Source organism: Cavia porcellus, unplaced genomic scaffold (genome assembly GCF_034190915.1).
Source record: "Cavia porcellus strain 051 isolate PalLab524CR breed Dunkin Hartley unplaced genomic scaffold, mCavPor4.1 scaffold_18, whole genome shotgun sequence".
Lineage (NCBI taxonomy): Eukaryota > Metazoa > Chordata > Mammalia > Rodentia > Caviidae > Cavia > Cavia porcellus.
Window position 1 is genome coordinate 16,884,460 of NW_026947501.1, and position 17,809 is coordinate 16,902,268.

General features: G+C 37.9%; 1 protein-coding gene across 1 annotated transcript in view; it reads left to right on the plus strand.

Annotated features, from left to right (window-relative positions):
- Positions 1 to 5,424: 5,424 nt before the first annotated feature.
- The window catches only part of Commd1 (copper metabolism domain containing 1), a 128,820-nt gene continuing 116,435 nt past the window's right edge, over positions 5,425 to 17,809 (plus strand). Inside the window, exon 1 of the mRNA XM_003467485.5 lies at positions 5,425 to 5,631. Coding sequence (XP_003467533.1) covers positions 5,455 to 5,631 — 177 coding nt within the window. The 5' untranslated portion in view covers positions 5,425 to 5,454. The remainder of the gene's footprint in view (positions 5,632 to 17,809) is intronic.

A 17,809-nucleotide genomic window follows, 5' to 3' on the forward strand; every position in this document is an offset into this window, starting at 1 on the left:
TGCACTCCATCCACTCCATGATGGGTGGCCACGTATAAAAATTAGCATTATAGGGGCTAGGGGTTTAGCTCAGCGGCATAAGCACCTGCCTTGCAAGCAAGCGGTCGTGAGTTCGATCCCCGGTACCGATAAAAATGAAAAAGACAAAAAAAAAAAAATTAGCATTATATACAGAACTCTGTCTACATCATCTAGACGCTGGCTTTCTTTTCAGATTTACCACCCTAAAGCACTGATTTCACTCTTGCTACCCTACTTTCAGATGCTTCAACACAGCGTTCCGTTTCATTCCTCCTTATGTAGGGATATGCTGTTTCACCATGAGGCTTCCTCTGGACATCTCCAAACTGAGTTAATCTCCTCTCTCACCAAATAACTATTTCTATGTGCTAAGTAGTAATTCTTGGTTCATTGTAATTTAGCAATGCATTTATGTATTATTTTCCCTTACCAGATTACAAGATTTTACAGAATTCACCTCTATCTGTATGTCCTAGAACCTAGCAGACTGGTTGGGTGGAGAGAGACAGAATTGGAAAAGGTGGAGATAACACAGCAGGGAGTGTGTATTGTGAAACTGTGGGGCCCTTGTGCACTATTTAAGTTCACATTTTATTTTATGGTACTGGGGATTGAACTCATGACCTTGCATTTGCAAAGTAGACACACTGCTGAGCTAAACCCCCAGCCTAACTTCACACTTTATATCAGTGTTTATAAAAACACTTATTGCCTGCCTGCGACTAGTTGTTTAATGGGATTTAGAATGGAAACCTATTTGTTGTCCAGAAAGAAACCTGTTTACAGAGGGCAGCTGTTTTGTTTCCCTTTGTGTTAAAGTTTCAGGATCTTTATCTTGTTTTGGCATTGTAATAATCGTTGGAGGCTTTATTAATAGCTCTGTGCCCAAGTTTATTATCTACAAAGCTTTGTGTTTTGAAAGTTAACAAAATAAATAGTTTGTACCATGATCCTTTTGTTTGAAAGGTATTTTAAAAGTGCAGGTTGGTAGAGGACCAACCTTTAACATAAGCATTGGCAATAGCAGCCCCTGGTGGCATAAGAGTGAATTGCTTTTATGGCCAACCTGGTTTTTTGGAACTTGCTGTCCGCTAGTTAGGCAGTAACATGCCCAGTGTTGTGACAGATTATGCCATCCTCAAACATGCCACTTTAGCATAAAGATTGTTTTTGAGCCAAAAGCAGGTGCTAGAAGGGTGCTTAGACTCCCCACTTTTTTCTTAAAGTAGAAAACCATGATATAAAAGATGTCATCTTTGCTAGCTGGGCGTGGTGGCTCACGCCTGTAATCCCAGCACTCGGGAGGCTGAGGCAGGAGGATCCTTGGGAGTTCAAGACCAACCTGGTCTACAAAGTGAGCTCAAGGCCAGCCTGAACTGCATAGAGACCCTGTCTCAAAAAAGACAAAAGAAAAAAAAAAAAGATGTCCTCTTCATACAGGGTGTGGTGGCTCACATCTATCATCCCAGCACTCTGGAGGAAGACTGAGGTAGGAGGATCACTGTGAGTTGGAGACCAGCCTAGGTTACCTGTTGAGTTCAAAGCCAGCATGAACTACATAGCAACAAAACAAAGCAAAAAACAAAACAACTGAAAGATATCCTCCCTATACCAGAAGGAAAGATTCTCATCAAGAATGGGAAATTCAGACACAGAACATTCTACGTACACATATCTTGTTAAAATACTTTCTTAATTCTCTTTAAATAGTTTACTTTTCCACAGTTGCTTCTTTTTAATAAAAAAATTAGGTTTTGCTACTTTTTTGGGCTTTAATTTCTTTATGAGGGCTCCTATATCACAAAATTTACATTACATGTGCATACTTATTTTTGTGTTAATCTGTCTTATATCACTTTCTGAGGCCCCAGTGAAGAAACTTAAAAGAGTAGAAATAAAACTTTGCCTCTTCTACATGTAGATTTGGTACTGGGAATCGAACTCAGAACCTTGCAGTTGCCAGGCAGGAGCTTACGTTCTACATTTATAGTATGTCACTTTGCTTCTAAAAAAGTAATCTCAGGCTGAGGGTGTAGCTCAGTGGTAAGGCACTTGGCTAGCATGACAAAGCCCTTGGGTTCAATCTTCAGCACCAAAAAAGAAAAAAAAAGTAATTATTTTTTGTAAAGTTTTTAAGAACTGGGAGTACTTAGAAGGGGTTTTTAGGAGCAATGGAAAACCAAGGTTTACAAAAAGAAAGACTTTAGAGAAATAACCTATAGAAATTGTAGGCTACTTTTGATCTGTGCTTGCATTTTGGAGAGAAAGTATTTGAGGCTGAGGGGTTTACCAGATTCTGATAAAAATACCCAACACTTAAAGAGGAAACGTTTATTTACCGCAGTTTGCAGAGGAGCGGGCCTCCATAATCAGCTGACAATCGCAGAGCAGGCAGGAGGCAGGGAGGATAAACAGAAGCAGCAGCAGCAAGTGATCACTGCAACCCTGTTTCTCTCCCTTATATTTCATCCAGGCTACAGAAAAATAATAACATTAATACAAAATTTCAAAAAAAGTAGTGTAACGATGGTTAATGTATTCTGTATTGTTATCTTCAAAGTAGGTGTTCAGATTACAAGATATAGGCATGAAAAATTGATCGAACAATACTGGGATCCAGGACTAGAACCACCAATCTCCTGCTCAGAGGTACAATGACAGAATAAAACACAAACAAAACCTGTATTTTACTCACAAGGAGCACTAAGATGGTCAAAGCCCAGCAACAGGCTAAGACCATGAGGCATCGTGTCTTTTGGCTTTTAGGTGCACAGCTTGCTTGGAGGGTGTGCTGGTGAGCTGCAGAAAGTGATGAGAGTGAACTGCTGATGTGGTCAAGGTTCAACCACAGAAACATGCATTTTTGGATAATCACACAGGAACAGATCATGGTTAACTGGTAACTTGATTGTCTGCTAATTAGATTACTGAGCTCCACAGAATTTGCATGAGTCAAAGTCCTTAGCTGCCATTGGGGCAGCTACTTTGGGGGTGCTGGAACTTCATGGCTGTTTGCTGGCCATTGATTTAAAGATTAATGTGTCCCTAAGCCAGCTGTGAACCTTGACGCAAGACGCGCAGGCTTAGGACAGACTCTCAATTTATTTTTATGGTAATTTATTAATATTATTGCTTGCTTGTAGGGCATCAAGCTGGTCCTCAGCAAAACAATATATACACAAATCTTTTTTTAAAATGAATTAATAGAAATTATTTCATTAACTATCTTAAATATCTTGTGTGTGTGTATATATATATATATATATATTCCATTTCCTTCCTTATTTTCTCCTTTACCCATCCCAGTTTCTCTTTTCTTTTGAAAAGTTTATTCCTATTTCAGAATATCTGTTGTACATTTTGGATCTTATTTACTCTTTCAGTATTTTTACTCTTAACTTTTCTCTATATACATATACATACACATATACATATGTTTTCTCTTTCAGTTTCTCACACTAGTGAAACAATACAGTGTTTACACATGTGTGTCTTATTTCACTAATGAGTATGGTCTCAAGTTGCATCCATTTACTTATAACAGTTTCAAGATTATCCTTCTCTATAGCTAAGTAGTACTCCATTATATTAAAAAATGTACATCTTGTTTTGGTCCATTCCTTGATTGATGGCATTTGGGTTGTTTCCAAAATTTAGCTATTACAAATTGTGTAGCTATAAACATGGATGCACATATATCACTGTACTGTGATGTTTTTAATTTTTCTGAGAAGATACCCAGAAGATGAATAGCTGGGTTACATAGGCCCTCTAATCCTAGGTATTTTTTTTAATCCTAGGTTTTTGAGGAATCTCTATACTGATTTCCTCAGCAGTTACACCAGTGTGCGCACCTACCAACAATGAAGACGGGGTGTTTTTGCTCACAGCCCAGCCAGCATTTTTTATTGGTTAATTTCTTGATGACAACCATTCTTTCTGGAGTGAGATAGAATCTGTGTTTTAATTTGTATCTCTCGAATGACCAATGATGCTGAACATTTTTTCATATATTTATTTGCCATTCATCTTTCTTCATCTGAGAAGTATATATTCATTTTAGATACACTTTTGGATTGGGTTTTAAATTTGTGGGATCTGAGTTTTTTCAGTTCTTTATATGTTCTAGATATGTTGTCTTTTTTCTGGGGAACTGTTGGCAACATTTTTTCCCACTCTGGGTTGCCTTTTCACTCCATTGGTGATTTCTTTTACTGGGCAAAAGCTTTTTAATAAGATAAGATACCAGTTGTTGATTTTTTGTGACAGTTCTGGTGCAATCAGGGTTTCGTTCATAACGTCTTTGCCTGCACCAATGTCTTTAAGAGTTTTATCTGTCCCCAGTGTCTTAGTTATTTTTGTCATTGTGTGACACAATACTGACACCCACAAGTTAAGGGAGGAAAGGTTTATCTAGCTTACAGTTTGTAGAGGCTTCAGTCCTTAATCAACTGGCTCCAAGACAGAGTGGCACATGGCAGAGAGGCAATTGTTCATGGTGATAGAAAACGACAAAAGCAACAAGTGAAAACCATGACTCTTTCCATCCCTTAAATCATGTGTAGGCTAGTGGCCGTAGGGTGTTTATGGCTCACATTCTTTTTTTTTTTTTTTTTTTTTTGTCTGTTTTGAGAAAGGGTCTCGTTATGCAGTTCAACTGGCCTTGAGCTCACTTTGTAGCCCAGGCTGGTCTCGAACTTGCAACGATCCTCTCGAGTGCTGGGATTACAGGCGTGAGCCACCACGCCTGGCAATCACTCACATTCTTAATCCCACCATTGGCCCATGAATCAATCACAAATTCTAGATTAGGCACCTCTGAAAAGCCTGCCCCACATGATTGCATGGGGCTCTGGAAGGGCATCTAGACGCAAAGCATAATACCCTGTACTACTGCAAAAAAAGCTAGAGATTCAGTTCAGTGGTAGAGTTACCCTGAGTCCAGTTCTCAGTATGGGAATGAGGGAGTGGGACAATGAAAGAGAAGGTAAGCAAACGAGTTATGTTGTGAGGAATTAAACATTTTTAGATAAAGGATCAACAAATAAGGAGTAGGCAGTGATTAGATTTGAGTGGTAGATCCTATTCAGTTAATGTGTGGTTAAGTCCTGGCATGAGACATAACCATCCCAAAATTAAACTGGCACTGTTACAGGATGCTACCCCATCTCAAGTGATCGCCATCAAACGAAGTTTCCTTTGAATAAGTTTTGGAGTGGTGAAGAAAACCGGGGAAGCAATGTTATCCTAATTGGAACCGAGAGGGATATACCCGTAGTGGCCTTAGAAGAGCAACGCTGGGACCTATTTACACCCACCCTGGAACAATTCCCTTTTCGCGTTCTTCGCTTGTCTGCCCCGACTATTTTGACTCCTCTCGGCCGCCGTGGCGCGGCCGCGCTCAGTTGTTGGGGGGCGGGCCCTTAGCAGACCATGGCGGGTGAACTTGAGGGCAGCAAGTGCTTGAGCGGGTTGCTGAGCGGCCTGGCCCAGGACGCTTTCCATGGGCACCCAGGCATCACCGAGGAGCTGCTGCGGAGCCAGCTTTATCCAGAGGTGTCGCCCGAGGAGTTTCGCCCTTTTCTGGCGAAAATGAAGGGGATTCTTAAGGTACTGCTCTACCCTGAGGGCGCTGAGCCCAGACCCTTCTCGCCAGCTCTGACTTTCCCCCTCCACCCACTCCGAGGCTTTCCTTCTCAAACTGCTATTCCGCGGCCTCCACATTCCCCTCCTTTACGTGTGAGGAACTCCCTCTGTTTTCTGCAGAAGATCTACCGTCGCCAGCGTTGTCCAACACTTTTGATCCCTTCAAAAAGACATCTTTCCTGTCTGTTGTGTAGGTAGCAATTTCCAGTTTCCTTTACAGTTAGGAGCGTAGTGAGCAGAGCAGTAGGTCGTCCGCCAGCTTTCCTGAGTGGTGGAAGTTGAGCGCTGTGTTTGCTGGGATAAGTGGTATATTAGAGTGAACACAGGTTAAGCAGTCGACTGTAGGGTTAAGAGATAATATTTAATAGATGGAAGTTAAACTATAGATCAGGCCGTTCTGATCCTGGTGAAATGAATTTTAATGTTTACTTAAGTTATTCAAAGTGTTGTCACTTCACATTTAATTATACACAGTATTAAGCTTTTATTATTTCACTAAATTTCTGAAATCGAGTGTAATTTCCCCTTAAATCACACATCATTTAGAAGTAACTGTATTTCAGATGTTCCATAGTTACATGTACGTTTTCACCGTGGTACTGGAGAACTCTGGTTTAAAGGGAGAATTGGTCATAGGAATACAGTAGTGCCAAACTGTACGCTAGAAATAGATTGTAAAAATAGTGATTTTTATTGGCTTCCTGTCTATTGGAAATGTACTAGCTATTTTACGTGTCCTTTTATTTGTTTCTTGCAAAAAAGAGCTCCACATTAAGGATTAGGAAAAAGTTTCAGGGAGTTCAAATAGCCACCGATCATGCTTGCCTTAAACTCAGTCCTAAATTCTGGGATCACAGTTGTGTGCCACCATACCAGCCTTGCTGCCTATGTATGTGTGAGATATATATATATATATATATATATATATATATATATATATATCTTGTTTGTTTGTTTGTATTTTTAAAGGGAAGTTTTGTAATATTACTTTTGGTGTTGGGAATTTGAACCCAGGGCTTTGCACATGCATGTGCTATATCAATTGAGCTACACCCTTAGTCCTTGTTTTGTGTGGTTTTTTTTAACTGCTTCTATTTAAAGGATTTGAATTCAGGAAACAAAAACAATAAAGCAACTACTTCACAAAAAGTAAATGGATTATTTCCTAGAAATGTAAGTAGTCATAGGTATGATCATACACATTCTAAATAATTTTAGTTGATATCATAAATCACTATTGAAAGCTTTCTCTATCAAAGCTTACTCTTAAGTAACTGGAGAGTGTTTAGAAAATTTGGTATTTTACAGGGTTTTTTGAGGTATTTGCTAGGCTCAGGGGATGAGGGTAAGGAATAACAGTGCAAGAAGAACAGCATATTTGTAGATAATGTCTTAGAATCTCCAAAGATTAGGACTGTTATTCTTTTCTAGGTAGACCATATTTTGATCTCTATCTTATTATGAGATAAAACTTGTGAGATACTCAGAGAAGAGAATGGCTGAAAATTTTCTCCATTGTTTTCCTTAAAGTGCAATGCTGAGTAATATTCAGGATGCTTACTCTTTCTGAGTGGTTCTGGGTTGCGAAGCTGGCAGGCTTTCTGAGTGTTGACATTTGCCTATGCCTAGTAGCACAGGGTTTGTACAGCTATTTGGTTTGCAGGACCAAGGAAAAAAGCCTTTGATTGTTTGACTTGGGGCTGAAATGGTAGGTTAAAGATGACATCTGTTTTTATTTTTTATTTTTTGGTACTGAGGATCAAACTCATGACATCCTGCTTGCCAGGCAGGTGCTTGTGCTGCTGAGCTAAACCCCTGGCCCCTATTTTTATTTTTATTTATTTTTTGGTCTTTTCCCTTTTTATCGGTACCAGGGATTGAACTCACAACTGCCTGCTTGCAAGGCAGGCGCTTATGCCGCTGAGCTAAATCCCCAGCCCTATTTTTATTTTTTTGAGTCAGAGTCTCACCATGTAGTACAGGGTGCTACCCTACCTGGCTGTGACATCTGTTTTGATCTCTATTTACCTTATAAATAATGCCACGGATTAATGTTTTTAGGGAAACAAAGCAGACATGATTTTTAGTTTTTTTTCTCTCCAGGCACATACCCTAAGATATTGTTTATATTGTCTGTACATAAACTGTTCTACTTAGTCCAGGCTGACCTTGAATTTACTGGTAGGCTAAACTGACTTCTAATTCATGATCCTTCTGCTTCAGCTTCCAAAGTGCTGAGCCTACAGATATATGGCACTATACTTGTAACAAAATATTATTTTTAAACAAAAAACCTTTGGGCAGGGATAGAATGCCCATCTGCAATAAGAGGGAACATGCACAAATAAATATGATGCAAGAATGCTGTAGTATTTGAAGCTGGGTTGGTAGCACAGGCCTATAATCCTAGCACTCAGAAGGCTGAGGCAAGATTAATGTGAGTTTGAGACTGACCTGCACTATATAGTAAGTTTAAGGCCAGCCTATACTACAAAGTGAGATCCTGTCTCAAAAAAAAAAAAAAGCTATAGTATTTGTAAAAAGAAGTGTGAATAAGCAAAGTGATAATGAATTCTTTCTCAGGCGCCTTCAAGATATCATTTTACTGTTTGTTTGTTTTTTTTTTTTTTGGATACTGGGGATTGAAGTCAGGACCATGGGCCTGCAAGGCAGGTGCTTATGCCGCTAAGCAAAATCCCCAGCCCTATTTTATTGTTCTTAAAGAAAGTGAGTATTTTAGGCTGAGATTAGGGTAAGCCATGTGGGGACATTTTAGGGTAAGAAAATAGCAGAAATGGGCGGGAAAATGCAGAGCATGTTTAGGAAATGGTAAATAGTTAATTTGATCATAGTGTGGGGATACTGAGAGATTGGTGGAAGGGGCAAGAAAAAAATGAAACTACCTTTATTTCCACAGAGTACGGATATTTACAAATAGATGACAGCTGACAGCAGAGTTCCTATCTTTAAATCATCTATGGAAAATCATGATCTGTGAAGAAATAAAAAATGAATAGAGCTAACAGGAGTAGGAGGAAAGAAAGGAAAGGAAGTGTAATCACCAGCAGGGGCTATAGCACATTTTGTAATAGCCTTTTTTTCTTTTTCTTTTTTTTTTGTCTTTTTCCTTTTTATCGGTACCGGGGATCGAACTCACGACTGCCTGCTTGCAAGGCAGGCGCTCTTTTTTTTCTTTTTTAAATGGTGCTGGAGGTTGAATCAAGAGCCTCATATTCCAGGTGAACACTCTGCTACCACTAAGCCAAACTCCAGTCCTGTGAACAGTCTCCTTGTCAGCTGCCTGGGAATATGTTTCAGAGGTTATAGTTGAGGTTCAAGTGCCCACTGGGTTGCAGCTTTTCCCTCTCTTTCATGATGTGCCTAGGTACTATGCACTGATTCCTGGTGTTTGTACTGATCTTCACTTTCTGTTTAGAATGGAGCTCCCTACCTAACTTGGCTATGCCTTTTTTCTAGCTTTTTCTATGAATCATAAAAGGGCAAACATTTCATCTGCTTATATGTATATGAAGCAGACCATTCACTTCTAGTTTTTGTTTTTAGGAAGCACTCTAAGAGCGTAAAATCAGGAGTTAGGAGCAGTGTCTTAGGGAAATGACATCCTGTATAAGTACAGTACACTACCATTTTAATCTATTTTTTTTTGCTCACGTTTATAATTATAACTTTTTGTAGGTCTGAGTTTTCATATTTACCATTTACTTGCTTTTGCTTTTTAAACTTGTGGTTATATCTAAATTCTAGTTTATTAGAATTCTAGAGACAGTTCTTAACATGAGGATAGGTCACCTTTTATTCATTTTTAATTCTTTACTCATTACTGCCCTCTGTTGGTGATTTTGTACATCCTGTCTGGAATTTTCTAGTATAAAAATTTTTAATAAAAAGTCTTTATCTGCTATGAATTGATACACTTTTTTTCTCAGTTCTGTGCCACCATGCCCGGTAAGAAAAGATGTTTTATAGCTATTATTTTATATTCAAATTGATGTCTTAATAATATCGTATATGCTGCCTAAAGTGTATAAAAGTTAAATTCATTCTCAAGTTGAGTCTAAAATATCAGAATAACAATACTCTATTATCCATTTTTCTTTCTGTAAAAAGAGATTCCAGTAACATGTTTAAAAAATTATGCTATACAGTAACGTCTTTTTATATCATAGTTTTTACAAAACTTCTTCAAAAGACAAAAATGCCCAATATAAAAAAAAATTCTAGCTTTTTCACAGCAATGAGGTGTTCATATAGTCCATAACATAAATCTCAATACAGCCAAGCATGGTGCATGTCTGTCCCACCACTTGGGAGGTTGATCCAGCAGGATCACTATGAGTTCGAGGCCAACATGGGCTACAAAGTGAATTCAAGATGAGCCTGAGCTGCTGCATAGTGAGACTCTGTCTCAAAATGACAAAACAAAACACTTGTTCTTAAAATGTGTAGAGAATATAAATAGAAGAGACTAATAACATTTGATTTTTTTGATACGGTATACATTTAGGTCTAAAGTATTTGTAATTCTGTTTTTCTACTGTAGGTGGCAGGAGAATATTGGCTTGCTAATGTATATAGTACTGATAAAATATGCTAGAAGTAACAATGTTTATTTTTATTTTTTTAACATAATGTTTATTCTTTCTCTGGAATGTTGTAGTTCAAAAATTCCTTCAAAGTTTGCTATTTAATCTGGGTATGGTGGTTCATACCTGTAATCCCAGCACCTGGGAGGCTGAGGCTGGAGGATCATTGCAAGTTTGAGACTAACATGAGCTACCAAGTGAGGCCAGGGCCAGCTTGAATTGTGTAGCGAGACCCTGTCTCAGAAAGACCCCTCCCCCAAAATGCTATTCAACAATGATAATTTCTGTTTGTCTCTTTTTGTATAAAAACATCTTTTATTTGAGTAAGATGTAAGAGTAAGGTTAGTAGAATAGATTCTAGAGAATGTGGTCTGTGTACTGCCCCTTCCTCCCCCAAAATAACCCTGAATATGGACCTTCCCCATTATCTGTATTCACTGGGTATAAAAAATGTTTGGCAGCTCTGTTTACCATCTGGGTATGGGACACTGAATCCATGTGCCCCCTCATTCCTAGGGTGCATCAGCAGTATCTTTTCAAATCAGCCTAGCCAAGATTTTTGCCATGCTCCTAAATATAGAATCAAGACACAGAACACATAGGTGCCCTCCACTAAGGTGTTGGGCAGGGCCCAACAATGAGAATTTCTTATCCAAAAAGAAATCTAAACATTTGACTTGATATTTTGAATTTAGAAATAGCATTTCCTGGAAAATTTAAAGCTCTGTAAATAGTGTTTTTGCTGTAGTTCTCTAGTTTTTATGTAACTGAGTTTTGCTAATTTCACCGAGCATTTTTGAGAATTCAGATAATGCAAAGGATGTTTGTAATTCTCTGAAGAATTGGCAGGTCAGTGCTTAATGTTACTTTTTCAAAAACTGGACAGCACACTGATAAAGCAGCAATAATAGATTACGTAGTTGAGGTTTGCAGAGTATTTTAGTAAACTCAGCTGACCTGTAATGAAGTGTTCTACAGAGTTTTCTTCCTCATTCTTATAGTAAAACCCATGTTAAACTGTTTTGGGTTCTGCTTCTCTCAAAGCAACCATTTTGAGAGGTTGATTGTAAACATGAAGTGTTAAGGAGAGGAGTTGAACCTCGGGGGGTAAAGTTTTAAGTTTTATGCAATTACCGGGCTCTGCCACCTTAACAACCCTTTTCTTGGGTAGGAAGATATTTGGATGATTATAAAATTGATATGATATCATTTTTTGGTCATCAGGGCATGGGTGGTTTATTGGCCCCACTTCTCTTGTCCTTTCGTACTAGGAGAAGTTTATAATAGATAGAAACCGACCTGGGTTACTCCGGTCTGAACTCAGATCACGTAGGACTATTAATCGTTGAACAAACGAACCCTTAATAGCTGCTGCACCATTAGGATGTCCTGATCCAACATCGAGGTCGTAAACCCCATTGTCAATATGAACTCTAGAATAGGATTGCGCTGTTATCCCTAGGGTAACTTGGTCTGTTGGTCAAAAGAAATTTTGGATCAATTGGTGACGTAGACTTCGATTTGTTGGATCTAAGTTAATATCATTCGGAGGTTCTGTTATTCTCCGAGGTCACCCCAACCGAAATTATTAGCTTAGGCTCGTATATATATATATATTATGCCCTTGTGGGTTGGAAACTGGTTGAGTAAGCTAGTAAATTAAAGCTCCATAGGGTCTTCTCGTCTTATTATACTATTCCCGCTTCTTCACGGGAAGATCAATTTCACTGACATAAAGCAAGAGACAGTTAAACCCTCGTCTGGCCATTCATACGAGTCCTTATTTAAAGAACAAGTGATTATGCTACCTTTGCACGGTCAGGATACCGCGGCCGTTGAACTAATGTCACTGGGCATGCAGTGCCTCTAATACTAAGGATGCTAGAGGTGATGTTTTTTGGTAAACAGGCGGGATTTGTGTTTGCCGAGTCCCTTTTTCTTGGGTCTAGTGATTTGACTTGGATTGAAAGAGGGCCTGATTGACAAAATTTGAAAGGAAATGTCTATTTTTGATACATGCATTAAATATTTACAGAATCCCTACTTTGCTCTGTTCTGTTCTGACCACAAGAGGAATAACAACCTATTTTACTGACCTATGTTTTTGTCTTAAGAAAAATACAAAGGTTTTTTTAAAAGATGAGGTCCTGGTAATCTAGGCTGGCCTTGAATTTATGTACTCCTCCTGTGGGGTTACAGGTGTATACCACATGCCTGGCTTTCCAGGATATGTAAATATTTTTGTCAGATTTGCATAGTAATATACAACTGGCTTTAATGTAGAGATTTAAAAAATGGCCTCATTTTTTTCTCCTGAGAATTGCTTTGTGTGTTTCCTACTACAACACATATGTCTCTTTTTCTTGCTATACAGTTCACAGTGGCCTTGAACTTACTTCAGAGCCCAGGCTGGCCTTGAATTCCTAGTGACTATCCTATGTCAGCCTCTCGAGTGCTGAGATTACAGGTAGACACCATCCCGCCTGACTTCTCTTTAATTTTGTATGCTAAAGTTAATAGGTGTTTGTCTTTTCTGCTTCTTGATAATTCATTAGAAAGGATATTCAGTTTTTAAAAACTTATTATCAAGGCTGGGTGTGATGGTGCATGCTTCTAATTCTAGCACTCAGGAGACTGAGGCAGGAGGATCACCATGTGATCAAGGCTAGCCTGAACTGCATAATGAGGGACCTTATCTCAGAATACTAGAGGGGGAAAAAACCCCTTGTTATTGGTATATACAGAAAATTATGCACATCTCATATGCATTTGAGATGAATTTCACAACTTAATGAATTTTCATAAACATACCCACATAAACAGAACTTAAAGTCAGAAATCAAATACTACTAGCACGTTAGAAGCCTTTTCGTATTTTATTTTGGTCACAGGGTCTCCACCTCCAGGGAATCACTTCCTCATACTACTGCAGTTACAGTAGTGCTCATCCATGTGGCTTCTATTATTCAGTGTTATAGGCATTATTGCCTATAATTATAGATCATTCATTGTCATTGCTATAGAGCAGGAACAGTACTCCCCCCCAGCTAACTCTGACCTGCTTGTTTTTGTATAGCCAATAAGCTAAAAAAGTTTTTTAAAAATGTATTTTTGAATAGTTAAAAAGCATATTTAGGGACACTTTAAAATAATATAAAATTCCAATTTCATTGTCCATAATAATATATATAATTTTGTCCCCAAACAGAGTGGATGACTGGTAAAGCCTACAGTATTTATTTTCTGGCTCTTTAAAGATAAAATTTTACTGACATTTGCTAAGTATACTGACACTTGAATATATCATAATGTGCTTTTTCATTCTACTTTTGATGATACAAAGAGAGCACCCTACTTTTTTTTTTGTTTTATTGTGTTGAGACAATGTAATCCTCCAGGTTGATCTTGAACTCACTTTGTAACCAAGGCTATCTTCAAATTTGTAATCCTCCTGCCTCAGTCTCCCAGCAGTGAGATTCCAGGAATCTGCCAGGCTTAGGATCCTACTTTTATCCTTAACATTTACCTATTTTTTTTTCGCATTGTATCTCTTCTCTTCAGTACAGAATCACTTTTTATCTACTCACAGACCAGTTCATTTTATACTTTTTTTTTTTTTTTACAAGTTTTTATGTAATTTATTTTGGCTATTTGTTTATTTTGGAGACAAAGCCTCTCTGTTTAGTCCAGACTGTTCTCACAGTAATCTTTTTGCCTTAATCTCCAGAATACGGGGATTACAGATACTCTCCTTTGCTCCCAGCTGGCTCTGTTTTGTCCTTACAAATAGACTGCAATATAGGAACCTGTGCCCTGGGTTCTATTTCTTTTGAACTCTTTTTAAACTGAAAAATGTTTTTCATAGAAGATAGATAATTGAATACACATGTGCTCTCTTCAAGTTTTATACATTTTATATACTGTTGTCCCTTAGCATACTTTTTTTTTAAAACTGGGAATTGAACCCAGGGCCTTCACACTAAGTTACAGGAGCACACCTTTACTTATTTATGTACCTATTTTTAAATTTTAAGGCAGGGTCTTGCTACATCTGTAATCCTCTACTTTTTAAAATTTTTAATTTAAGGCAGGATTTTGCTAAGTCACTAAATTGCCCTAGTCAAACTTGCCATCTTCCTACCTCAGCCTCACAGAGTGCTAGGATTACGAGTTGGTGTCACTTTTTGTACATTTTATGCCTGCTCCAGTAGTGCTTCTGTTTTGTTTTCTTTCTAGGGATTGAACCCAAGGCTTTGAGCATACTAGTCAAGTGCTTGACTGATAAGCTACACTCCTTGCTTCTTCAGTAGTTCTTCTTCCTCTTCGCTGCTTCTTCTTTCTCTTCCGTCTCCTTCTCCTCCTCTTTTTCCTCCTCCTCCTCCTTCATTTTTTGTGGATACTGGTACTGGGAGTTGAAGTCAGGACCTCACACCTGCCAGGCAGGTGCTGCACTCCTGAGCAATATCCCTGGCCTACCCAATAGTTCGTAAATGGTTGTTGGACATAAAGTTTCTGGGTCAGCTTTAGCTTAATGGCTTAAGCACCTGCCTGGCAAGTGCAAGGTCATGAGTTCTATACCTGGTACAAAAAAAAAATTTTTTTCTGGTGTCACAAACAGCGAAAGAAACCAGACTTCTGAAAAGGTTCTCAACAAGGCAAACTTTACTTCTGCAGAAGGGCATGTGGCTACCCTAAATAAAGCCAGCCAGCACACAGAAGTAGTGTGCTAAGTTTTCATTCTCTTATGTATTAAGCCATGTGTCTAACCTGACAGACATAGCCTAGCCCTTTGTTTTAAGTTGTCCTTCTAAGGAATGGTGAAATAAGCGCATATACATCTTACAAACGTAAGATTTTACAAAGATAGAGATTTGTGTAAAACGGAGTCATCTTAAATGTTCCTTTTTTAAAAAAAATTTTATTTTAAAGACAGTAAAATACAACAAAACAAGACAGAACAAAGCCAATCAAGACAATGCAGTGAAACTGGTACAGAACTTCGGAGCAGGATACTGAGATAGCAATAATAGCTACTATAATATATCTTGTTATCTTCACGGTTATTGTCCATTGAATCAGGTATAGCAAAATCAAACCAAAAACAGAACACTACAAAACCATTCAAAACAGAATACTGAATAGAGCAAAACAATCAGAACAAAGCAAAACTGTGAAAACAATATTGGCTTTCAAAGAATGAAGGAAATCCCCCATATTTGCTATATTGCATACTGTCATCCTCCCAAGAGATGCTCAGATCTCTGATCCCAGTTCAGCATGATCAACCCAACAATACAAGCATTTATTTCCTTTATGTACCTTAGTTGCTATCAACTGCGGCTGACCTTGAAACCATCCAGTTGCTGATGGGGGCTTGGAGACACGGGATGTGTGATTCTTAGCCTGCACATGGCTGGTAGGCTGGTAGGCTCCTGAGAGATGCTGACTTCTCTCCCTGGCACACCTGCAGTTCACGCCACTTACCAGGAGGGCTGGCTCCTTGCTTTCTTGAAAGTTCCAACATGGCTGATTCTTGGGAGATGCAGACTTATTCTCTTAAATATTCCCTTTGACAGAAAAAGCTACCTTTCTCACATAGTTTCACATAGTAACTAGTACAGCTAATTGTGTAAGGTTTTTTCTTTTATTCATATATATATATATGTATGTATATTATATATATATATATATATATTTTTTTTTTTTTTCCTGTTTTCTTTTTTTGGTCAAAATAGTTCAAGCTGGCCTTGAACTCACTATGTAGCCTAGGCTGGCCTCAAACTCATGGTGATCCTCCTGCCTCAGCCTTCAGAGTGTCGGGGTGTGTACCAGCATACCTGACTATTGCATCTTCTAAATTTCCATAGGTCCCATGTTTATTCTCCTGTTACAGACCTATGAATTTTGGCAGGATATGGGGCTTTGATTATAATAAGGGATGACCTCTAAACAATTGTAAACATAAATGTTAACGTAGACTTGAATTGGGTACTACACTAGTCATGTACTTTTTCCCACAAGGTTTATGGAGTGTCAGTAGTACTGCAGAGATAGCTCTAATAATGAAAGGGGAAGGAAAAAACATGGACTTTTTTCCCATCCCTTCCTCCCTCTGCCCTCCCCCTGCCCTTTCCCCTTTCCTTTCTAATTATTTTTGAAGTCTTTCTCACAGTTATATCTGTGAGTGGTCTAAAACCATTCTTTTAGAAAAAGGTAAATTCTTTCCTCATGACGTTAAATGCTAATCTGTTACTTAGAGTGTTTAATAGCAGCAAACATTTCTTGTGCTTCAGGATGAATTTTCCCCCATGCCGGAGAGATGGGCATCCCTCCTTAGAATTAAGAACATAGAAGGCAAGTAAATGAACCAGAAAAACAAACTTGGCAGAATGCAAGCCAGTTAGTGAGCTTGTGCTACTAGACTATAATTTATAGAGTTTGGCAGTGCTGCTGCTATTTTATTTCTTTAATTATTAATTTACTGTACTTTCTCAAGTTATATAGTTGCAAACAGGAGCTCTGTTTTTTTACACCCTTAACTAACAGTTGTTTTTCTTTTGATGTATTCTGTTTGGTATTTCAGACTTCAATATTATATTAGTTAAAATTTTATCATAATAGACTATACAAGAAGAAATGTGGAAGATGGTAATTAGTTTTATAGCCTTTAATACAGAAAATAACCAGCTCTTGATTTTATAATGTTTTGTATTATGACATTAGAAAACTTGGTGATTTTGACCTTTAACTGTGATATGGGATTATTTTTTGAAAGCATTCTGAAGATTTACTCTTAGGACAAAATCTTATATTCCTTTTTAAAGATTCTTTAGGTTTGTGGCTGTTTTATAAAAGTTTGGGAGGTTTATTTTTTCCCCTTTTGTAACTTTATGCATGTTATAGTTAATTAAAATAAATGAAATTTGAGAGTTGCTATTAATTATACTAATTTTAAAACACTCTTTATGGGCTTCTGGCCAAAGATTATATATTACCTGTATAGGAAAAAGACACGATGAGGATAAACATCTGTTTAGAGGAAAATGATTAAGAATCAAGTTCATATAATCACCATTGACTTTGTTTTGCATGTTTTCTGGGTTAGCATGTAAATTAGTTTCAGAGTGACTAAAATTATAGATCATTTTGTTGAATAACATGTAATTTAATATAACCCTAGCGTAATAGTGTGTAATTAGACTTGGGTAATGTGGAAGACAGTAAATTGCTTTCAAGATATCTAGCCTCAAGAGATTTTGCTGAAGCAGATACTAAGCTTTCTTTTAGTCATTTAGAATATTAAGGTTGGAAAGCTGGCTTGATTAGTGGACTTGAAAACAGACACTGCCAGTTTTATGGAATGTCTGTCAGGCTTTTTGAATTGTTAAATTGTAAGCCTGTCCCATTGGGTTAGGTGTGGTCATTAATTTTCTTCTGTCTAGGTAGGTAAACTGAAAGATAGATGATGCAGAATTGTAGTATTCTTTTTATTCAGGTGATATAGCAAATATGGAATTTTTGGGCCAGGGATATAGCTC